Raw genomic sequence first — 10,248 nt, 5'->3', positions numbered from 1 at the left:
TGGTCACAGGGCAGTCAGTTTGGCACCATGAGGCTGGCTTGCTTGGCGCTGGTGGCCCTGTGCGTGGTGAGCAGCGTGGGCTGCATGTCCACCTGTAAGACCATCGACCTGGAGCTGGTGAAGAAGAGGCGCATCGACGCCATCCGGGGCCAGATCCTCAGCAAGCTGCGGATGCCCAAGGAGCCCGAGGCGGAGCAGGCCGGGGAGGGAGAGGAGATCCCGGCCGCTCTGCTGTCCCTGTACAACAGCACGGAGGAGATTCTGAGGGAGCAGGAGGAGCAGCCCCACTCGGTCTCCGTGCAGCAGGAGGAGGAGGAGTACTTCGCCAAGGAGCTGCACAAGTTCACCATGAAGTCGGGTGAGTAGGAAGCAGCATCGCTTACAACACTGCACCGCTGGGATGATGTTACTACTCTGAATTGGCAGGTAATCAATATGGGTTCCTCATACGTAGCAAGTCAAGGCCTCTCTCTCTCTCTCTCTCTCTCTCTCTCTCTCTCTCTCTCTCTCTCTTTCTCTCTCTCACACACTCTTTCCCGCTTTCCCAAACACACACACACACACACACACACACATTGACACGTAGAAAACACTTGAGACACATTTATTGGTACGTTGAAGAATGTGGTCATGGTTCAGTTATTGTATTAACTGCTGCTTGACTTATTGTTCAAACTCTGTGTAAGTTGCAAAACATCCCCATGGACGTTTTTGTTTTTTTACTCCTTCGCTGGTAAATCCAAGATGGGAAAATTACTTCCTTGTTTATTGGCAACAGTTGTTACTAAAACAGACAGACAGACAGACAGACAGACAGACAGATAGACAGATAGATAGATAGATAGATAGATAGATAGACAGATAGATAGATAGATAGATAGATAGATAGATAGATAGATAGATAGATAGATAGATAGATAGATAGATAGATAGATAGATAGATAGACAGATAGATAGATAGATAGATAGATAGACAGATAGATAGATAGATAGATAGATAGATAGATAGATAGATAGATAGATAGCGCTTGTCTGTTGGCTGGTGTTTGAAATCCCCATAAATTCCCTGGACATGTGCACCCCCTTTTGTTCTCTGCCCAACATGGCCCGGTGGCTCGTTGGGGTCGGAGGTCACACACGTTCTCAGTTATCCGGACCCTGCGTTGCATCTGTTTCAGGACGCGGAGCGATGCTCTCATGGTATCCAATGCAGTTTTACTGCTTTATTGTTTGTTTGGAGAGTCCTTAATGTTATCGTCATGTTCCGCCAAGTCTCCTTGGATGACTCATAAACATATTCTTTCAACGCTCTTTGGGTCCGTCCAGGCCTGTAGCACCTGATTATTCTCAGCGCACGGGCTCTCGTCCCCGTTCCCTCGACGGGTTCAAAGGGAATCCTTTATCGGGGGCTCGGACCACGATGGCGGGTCGTAGCGGGGCGGGGGGGGGGACCTGCGGAGCATCGGACACCAAACACCAACCGAGCGCCCGGCGTGGGAGGGATCCAAACGCCAAGGACGCCAGAGCTCACAGGAACCCGCGAGGGGCCCCCGGAGCGTGAGACACGTGCACCAGGGGAAACCAAACAACCTTCAGGCTCGGATGCATCTTAACAAACCGGGGGCGGCTTTGGAACGAGGGGAGACTTGTCCTGGCACCGTCTCACTCTCATCCTCCTCTTTTTTTCTCCACGTTCTGGGGGTTTTGGGGGTTTTCCCGTAACCCGAGCGTCGCACTTCTCCGCGCTTCACCCCGACACTTCTGATCACCCTGCGATCCGCCATTCCAATCATCTCCCTTTTTCCTGCCTCCCTCCGCCCGCCCCCCTCCACCCCCCCTCTCTTTTTTTGGGCCGCCACCAGAACTGCCGTCGCTGCTCTGCATCCTGAGCACAGCCGCCTCCTCCTTGGCCGGGGTTGCATAAAGGGGCTTCCAATTTGGGGGGGGGGGGGGGGAGAACGGACCCCCCCCGCTCGCCCTCTATCTCTCCGTCTTTCTCTCCGTCTCCCGTCACGCACTTCCTGCGCTCATTATCAGTGTGTTTGCGACGGGCAGCTTGGCAGGAAGGAAGGCAGGCCGATAGCCACAGAGTCGGTGCGTGACTCAGGTCCGGTGGCTCGCTGTGCCCGTGGGGAGCCCGGGCTTCCTACCTCTGGAACGCTGCAAAACATCCATCCATTCTCCTCGCGCTCCGCCCGGCCCCCCAAATGCCGCACTTCACAGACTCCAAGCGCGTCAATGTCAGGTGTGTTAGTGGCTCTGCGTGTGCGTGTGCGTGTGCGTGTGCGTGTGCGCGTGCGCGTGCACGTGTGCGCGTGCGCGTGTGCGCCCACGCGTCTGCTTGTGTGTGTGTGTATGTGTTTCTACAAGTTTAGGCCCTACATGCTGGCGAGGCGGTAACTGTAGATAAAAGGAAGACAAGCAGCAGACCCTTTACTCCACTTCGGCTCGCTCCTTCCTGACAAAGTCATTCAAAAGGAATCCAGCGGCGGGACCCCCGTTTCTTTAAACTCCCCCCTTATCGTTCCTGTTCGTCATCTCGACCTCGCCGTTGTTGTTGTTGTTGGACGGCTCGCTCCTTCCCTGATAGCCCTGCAGGGAAGCGTGCGTATTTGTGCGCGCAACACTTTTAATAACTTAATGCTTAGCCTCTATTTAATCTGCATTTTTGCAATTGTGCGGTGGATTAGGCCAAACCCCCGCAGTCATTTAACAGCCATATCCTCCCCTCGAGGCCCACACCGACTGCAACCAAAGGCAATTAAGTGTGCATACGGGAAAGATTATTCTTTCGTCTTGTTTAGTCTTGTTTGGTGTCTTTTTGTTTTTGTTTTTTTTGTTATTTTTTTCCATAAAACAGGGGGAAATAAAACCGCACAAGCCATAGGATTTAGTTAGTCCTGATGAACTGAAATTGGTAACGACTCTATTTTTCAGGGATTAGGCCTCCTCCACCGCCACTGTTACGGCACCCTCAAAGGGACGAGGGGTGGGGGTTAGCGAGATGGCGAGGGAGGTGGGGATCAGGACGAGCTGGCTGTGGAAGGGTGGAGCTCGGCGTAGGGCAGAGAGGCAGGTATTTAGCCTGTTGCTGGAATTTGGTTCCTCCTGCCAGTAATTACAGAGCTGTCTCCATACCTGTCACAACAGCTGTCCTCGACTTACCTGCGGATAGTCCCCGATTCAGCACATAAAATCCCCCTCCGCACGCCCGCGCCTGCATGCGGGCGGCGGCCATCTTCCCAACTCCGCGTCCGGCACGCAGAGCCCCCGTCCCTCGGGGCGAAGGCCCCTGCGTCCCGCGGGCTCTCCGAGGGACAGACCCCGGTGAGGCGTCGCCTCCGGAAGAGAAGCAATCGGAGCCGCGCTAATTGGAAAGGAGAAGTGATGGCAAAGCGGCACGGTAATTATGGCACTAAAACCAATATAGTTCCCAAGGAAGTGACTCCATTTCCTGTTTCGCAAACACATCCCCAGCCTCTAATGTTTTAACCTCATATTTATTTACCCTTGGGAGCAGCCAGGGATGACATATTTTCCCTTTGCCGTCGTTTATTTTTGTATGAACAAAAGCGGCAGTTTTGCGTCGCTCATCTCATCTCGGCCGGAACGCTTCTGCGATACTTTCTTATTTCCGCGTCCAGTCGGCTCCTTTCGCTTTTGCTTTGGTTGTCACAAGCAGGAAAAATAAAAAGCCCAACTCGGGATGGCGGAGTGTGATACTCGTAGGAGATACAGTCAGACGAGGTGAGGTGGATCCTGGTACGAGCGGGAACGGTTCCATCCCATAATCCGACCCGCTGATCAGTGACTGGAGCTGGCGGCGGGGGATCCGGGAGGGCTGGTCCGGGGCCAGACCGCTGCCTCCGTGGATCCCCCCTCACACCGTAAATCTCGGCCCCTCCCCCGTCCCTCGCAGCCTCGCCACTGTTTCGCCGCGGCCGCCGTTTTTTCCCCGTGCACCCGAGCGGGTTTCGCTTTCTGTCTTTTTTTTTCGGTTCCGTTCACCGTTTTTCCACCGCGCTCCTCCTCCCTCTCGCCCTTATCTCCCTTCCTGCACTTATCTCTCTGGTGTCTCCACGCGGCCTGATCCAGTGCTGATGCAAGGGCTCGGGGGAATTTATCGCGGTAAAAAAACGTAGATGGCCAGACTCTGTTTCCCATCAGTTCCCGCAGAAAGAATGTTCCCCCCGTCACGACGTGGATGTTTTAACGCCGGAGCGTAAAACGCGCGGGCTCCGGTCCAAGGGGCCCTTCTTTTGCGAAAGGTCAAATTTACAGCGATTGCGGAGGTTTGTCTGGCCGCAGTTCAGGTAATTGGGTCACGCTCCACGTTGCGATGGACTTATATCACCGTCTTATGGCCCATGAATCTAACAGGAAGGACTTGGACGTGCACAGGGATGTGGAATGTGGAGCGTATCAGGTTGCAGAAACATCACTCATACAACAGGCGTAGGAATGTAATTCACTTATAATAAATATGAATAATGAATAATTACGTAAAACAGGCACAGGACCCTGAGACAGCGAAGGATTTTGGGCGACTGTTTATCGGAAGCCTCGCCGAGTCTGGCGGGATGGATCGGGCGAATGAAAGTTGATGTGGGCGCTGCGCATCTCAAGGGTTGCGTTGCATCCTGGGTGCGCGGTGCTCCAGAGGTGGTTTAATTACAAGCTCGACGAGGTAAGTAAAGTGTTGCGGGCTCCCAGCGCTATTAACGATGACAGAGAAGATCACAGGCCAAGCCGGGATGTTCGAATAATGCCACTCGATTCACTTCGGTGTAGCATCTCAAATTGGCATCCAGGGAAAGCGAGGATATGAAAGACGGGAAACGGCGCTCGTTGCCTTTATGGCACAGTCACCGCATATAGACGTATCATTATTGCCGTAAAGGATCCGTTTGGCCGTGAGACAGTTGAGTGTGGGCCAAACGACGGCCGACATCCATTTTCAAAGTTTATGCCCCCGGGCTGTACAGTTTCTCTGGGATGGCATTTGACTCGCATGTGCACGCAGCTCCACCAAAACTTCGGTTATTTTGCCATCTGGAGAGGATGCATCCGAAATATCCTTGGCCGGCGCGTGCGAATCGCTAGGCAACCGGTGTTGACTTTCTCAGAGTTCAACGGGAGTCTTTGCGGCCTCGGCGTCGGGCCGAGTCACAGGGGAAAAACGGAGGAAAAAGATGCTTGTGGCTCTTCAGGGACAAATTCCAGCTTTTCCTAATTGAATTAGAAAAAGACGGCTGGAGTCTGGTTTTACCATGTCTTTAGCACGGCATCACGGCGTCGTCGGCGACTTTCCGACCGTAGCGTGCGGGGCGCAGACATCAGAGGAAATGTCCCACTTTGAATGTTCTCGCATCTTGATAAAGGAGAAAACGGTCTCGACAAACACGATCGTGCCATTTTTCCACATCATGTTCGCTTATTCATTGCTTTTCCTGCTTTAATTATCGTGTTTGGTTGGTTTAAACGTACCCTGGAAGGAGATACATGGCATTGCATGGGCCAATTTGAAAATGTGAACGTTTTTTCTTTGTTTGGAAGTTCTGAAACCATTTTTCGCTGAAATGAAGTACCACCATAGTCTCAAATTCATTTACAAATATTAACATCTGCTGTTCCTTTTGCAACGCACATCAGATGATACACTGTGAAGTCAATGTCGACATACGGGCATCGAGTCATATCATCATATGAGCCGTCTCATCAGTATGGCGCTGATATAGATTCGAATCGGCCCCCAAAATCAAAATCAAATCGAATCATTTTATTCCCACCGATGAATTCATTTATTTTTCATTTAATCTGTTCCATTTGAAAAAAAAAATGAAATAAAATAAAAAACCTCACCCAGGCGCCGTCCCTCTCCCCTCACCGCGCAGGTCACAACAGCACCGACCAGAGCCACCCGATTCCGTTCAACGTCGGCGAGATGCGTCTGAGCGTGGGTGACTACCACCTGCTGACCAGCGCCGAGCTGCGGCTGCTCATCAAGAGCCCCACCATCGCCTCGGAGCAGCGGGTGGAGCTGTACGAGGGTCTGAGCGGCTCGGCGCGCTACCTGGCCTCCCGCTACGTCTCCAACCAGTGGAGGGACAAGTGGCTGACCTTTGACATCACTGAGACCCTGCAGAAGTGGCTCCAGGGCACAGGTGAGTGTCTATCTATCTATCTATCTATCTATCTATCTATCTATCTATCTGTCTGTCTGTCTGTCTGTCTGTCTGTCTGTCTGTCTGGCTGTCTGTCTGTCTGTCTGTCTGTAGAAGTGTGTTCAGGGGATTGAGAGAGAGGAGGCAGGCGGAGGCAACACAGCGCCGGTTGGCGCGTATTTATTTAATGTTCAAACAAAAGGTGGCACGTGGGCCATAATGAGGCTCGCAGGCGAATAACGAAAATGTCCGTTAGGTCGGCACTCAGGTGCCCCCCTGCCGTGACGTGTCCGGCGGCTCGGGTGGCGTGCTCGTCTCGCCCGGTTCGCCCCATGTCCCGCACGCGATGTTACTTCCTGGGTTCGGGATCGGACGGATCAGCACATTCCCTCCGTCGATTCGCCCGATCCGCAGCAGCCGAGCAGCCCCCGGGACGGGAGCCTGCACCGCCTGTCTGCAGCGGCGCTTAACCACGCCCCCTTGGCCCGCCACACTATCTATCTATCTATCCATCTATCTACGGTATATATCGTACAGGGAAGCCATGCTACCCATATATCCGACTAGCTGTCAATCTCTCTCTCTCTCTCTCTCTCTCTCTCTGTTTATCTATCGGTCTGATTTTGAGATTTGAACATCTTTTGCATAGAAGGTGGAATGTTTCAAACCTGTGTACAACCCCCTCCCACTATTTCTCACGCTCTGCATCTCCCCTCGCTGTGTCTCGCAGAGGAGGAGCAGGGCTTCCAGCTGAAGCTGTTCTGCGAGTGCAGCCAGGCGTCCACGCACAGCACCTTCGGCTTCCGGGTCTCCGGGATGGTGACCGGCCGGGGGGACACCGGCGGCCTGTACGGGCAGATGCAGAGGCCCTACATCCTGGCCATGTCCATCCCCAAGAACAGCAGCACGCAGCTCAGCTCCCGCAATAGGAGGTCCACGGGCGGAGAGGAGGCCTGCACCGAGTAAGGACTCCTGCTTGTCGGAGAAATGGCTTTTTGCAGCTGTGAGCCCACGGTTCTTGATGCGTAGAGAATTCAGCGGAAAGATGGGTATTAGCTGGGGATGGTAGCTCAGGAGGTAGAGCTGGTGGTCTAGTGATCCAAAGGTTGCTGGTTTGATCCCAGGCTCCTCCTGCTAGCATGCTGTAGTGTCCTTGAGCAAGACACTTAACCCCTAATTGCTCCTGATGGCTGCGTCCGTCGGTCTTTGAACAATTGTAAGTCGCTTTGGATAAAAGCGTCTGCTAAATGTAATGTAATGTAATTAAATATTTGCAGTCGATTCTCAATTTTGCAGAATTTCCTCTTACTTCAAACACTAAAACATTTTTTTTGCTCGGTTGTATTGCAAAACAACGCATCAACTTTTACAAAGCGCATGGGAATTGCAAACCGAGATTTGAGAAAAGCTGCCGGGAAATCAAAGCATTTTTGGTTCAGGCTTAGTCGTATAAAGCTAAGAACGTTGCCCGCTCAGCATGCATTGGTCCTGGCACTTTGATCCAGTCGTCCTGGGAGTGGGATCCCTCCCTTTTTGGCCCCTCCTCAAGATTTTTCCTCGCCATGGTGGAGGTGAAGATGAGGGGATGCCTGATACCCGTGTGAAATGTGACGTGTGAAGCCCTCTGAGACCGTCCCGTGATGAAAAAATGCGTGCCTTGATTTCTTTAAACCCCCTTCGCAGCCGCACGGAGAGCTGCTGCGTGCGGAAGCTGTACATCGACTTCCGGAAAGATCTCGGGTGGAAGTGGATACACAAGCCCAAGGGTTACCATGCCAACTACTGCATGGGCTCATGCACCTACATCTGGAGCGCCGAGAACAAATACTCCCAGGTACGATGTAAAAACGGTGATTTGGGCTTGCATGGCGAATGAGATGGTTTGGCCGTCAGGTCGGAGGCCGCATCGTCAATTTGCTCCTCTCCCGCCGTGTGTGGCCTTGACCGGAGCACCGCACTCCTTTTCCAGCCCCTTTCGGGTCAAGTTTAAAATGCACTGTTGCAGACCGGTGTGAACCAACAAGCCTCTTACTGTGGAACTTCTATCCATCGCTCGCTCTCTCTCTCTCTCTCTCTCTCTCACCCTATCTCTATCGCTCGTACAGGCAGAAATGTTAGCCCTTTGCGATTTAGCCCTTGTCTGCTATGATTGCTTTGGCGCGGGGTCATGCTGATGATGAAGTTCTAAACTGGGCCCCGTGTGTCCTCACCTCACCCCCCCCCCCCCCCCCCCCCGCCCACCACCCCACCCCCACCCCCGCATAATCACTCCCAGATCCTGGCGCTGTACAAGCACCACAACCCAGGGGCCTCGGTGCAGCCCTGCTGCGCCCCCCAAGTCCTGGACCCGCTGCCAATCATCTACTACGTGGGAAGGCAGCACAAGGTACTTACAGCGAGCGCACTGAAGTCACATTCATGCTCAGAGGCAGTGTTTGCAGAGCACCATGGGTTAAAAAAAAAGAGGTCTCTGGGTAATGTTGATTGCGTCGTTTCTTTGTCACTTTTATTTACCAAGTCAGTCCCTCCAGGAAATCACGATTTTTGCAATTAACGTAATGGATGGAAATTGAACCAATTTCCACAGTATTTGCGAGAGTTTGCAATTTCGCAAAAATTCGCAAAAGTCTTCCCCATTGAAAGGTCAAATCCAACGTTTTACCCCTTCCCCCGGAGATCACCATGCAGTACTGATTTAATTTGGTGCTTGTTGTATTTTGAATTGAAAGTTAATTTTATCGATTTTATCACTGGGAGAAAAAGCAATTGCCGCAATGTTGATCATTTCACTGCAAAAAAACCCACTTTGCAAATTGCGTCGCAGGTTTTCGAGAATGGTCGCTGCAAAATCAATCCAAAGTCAATCGTTTCAGGCAGTGCTTGTGGCTTACATCAAATAACATCGCTGGTTCATCGATTATTCTGGTTATGTGATGGCTTCATACTATGTGAGTTTAGAGCTGCTTGTAAACGCGTTGCAGCCTCTGAGTTCAACTTGGTTGTGTGTTTTCTTTTCTTTTGCTTCTTTTAGGTGGAACAGTTGTCCAATATGATCGTGAAGTCCTGCAGGTGCAGCTAAGAGAGGAAAGCCTCTTCGTCTCCTTGACTCAAGCCCATAAAGGATCTAAACGACACGGACGAACCTCACAGACTCGGAGCCTGAGATGGTTGAACGACAGAGTTTTGCTGGAGTGAGGAAGTGTGGAAATGTCTCTTGACGGTCCCGGCTCAACACCTCCGACATCAAGCCCCGTCTTGACCTGCGACCAGTGACTGATGGACTTATTCTCATAGATGTATTTTTTATGTGACTATATACCATTTCTGATAATAATTGAAAGAAAATCATTCTTAAATTGCATTTATTATTTATTTTTTTTGACGGACATCTTTTTTTTTTTTTTTAAGAAAAATGATGTGGCTGTATGCATGTGTGGGTCAGATATGGAAATAGCATGAAGCTGCAAACCATTCTCAAAACAGAAACATGGTTAAGCGCGACCAACATGGCTCGGATGAAGGGAGCACGTAATCTTCGTCTTCGAAGAGCATCGCCTTCGAAAGAAAACCAAAAAAAAAACAGGAAACGTGCCGAATCCCTGGACTTGGAACTGGAGGGAATTTTATTTTTTTATTTTATTTTTTTATTTTTTTCGAGTGGACCAGGTGTTCCAGGATGGAGCTCCTCCATTAAGGACTCAGTCAGCAATCAGCCTTCGGATTCGCTCTGCGACCTCTGGGAAACTCCCCGTCCCTGATCCGACAGGTGTCCGCCTGCCCTACCCGGCTCCCACATCTCGCGTCTTACACCTTTTTATCTCCCCCCGCCATTCACATATTCGACGAACAAACAGAAAAATATACTCTGGTGTGATTGTACAAAGGCCTTTTGTCCATGTGTTTGTGTTTGCGTTGTGTCCGTGAGGAGCGACCCAGGCCGTCGAAGCCTCGAGTAACAACAGCGGTTTACACCAGTGGCGACACCATGTTTTTTCTGCCAGCCCCGGTTTCAGCGGCTTGTTGTCTTTAGAGGGCTCGGCTTTTGGGGATGTGGTTGTGGTGTTGGTTTTTCGGGGAGCACCGT

General features: G+C 51.6%; 1 protein-coding gene across 2 annotated transcripts in view; it reads left to right on the top strand.

The window, feature by feature from the left end:
• The window catches only part of tgfb1a (transforming growth factor, beta 1a), a 10,583-nt gene continuing 335 nt past the window's right edge, over nucleotides 1-10,248 (top strand). The window contains exons 1-6 of one of the 2 annotated variants that reach the window (XM_080006912.1): nucleotides 1-358; nucleotides 5,895-6,164; nucleotides 6,895-7,126; nucleotides 7,848-7,998; nucleotides 8,440-8,550; nucleotides 9,196-10,248. The exon at nucleotides 9,196-10,248 is cut by the window's right edge and continues 335 nt beyond it. In XM_080006912.1, coding sequence (XP_079863038.1) covers nucleotides 28-358; nucleotides 5,895-6,164; nucleotides 6,895-7,126; nucleotides 7,848-7,998; nucleotides 8,440-8,550; nucleotides 9,196-9,243 — 1,143 coding nt within the window. In that variant the 5' untranslated portion in view covers nucleotides 1-27 and the 3' untranslated portion in view covers nucleotides 9,244-10,248. The remainder of the gene's footprint in view (nucleotides 359-5,894; nucleotides 6,165-6,894; nucleotides 7,127-7,847; nucleotides 7,999-8,439; nucleotides 8,551-9,195) is intronic. The other variant, XM_080006913.1, reaches the window with a different exon arrangement.

Source organism: Zeus faber (genome assembly GCF_960531495.2).
Source record: "Zeus faber genome assembly, chromosome: 9".
Taxonomy (NCBI): domain Eukaryota; kingdom Metazoa; phylum Chordata; class Actinopteri; order Zeiformes; family Zeidae; genus Zeus; species Zeus faber.
Note: the sequence above shows the minus strand (reverse complement) of the source record. Positions and strands in the feature narration are given on the sequence as shown.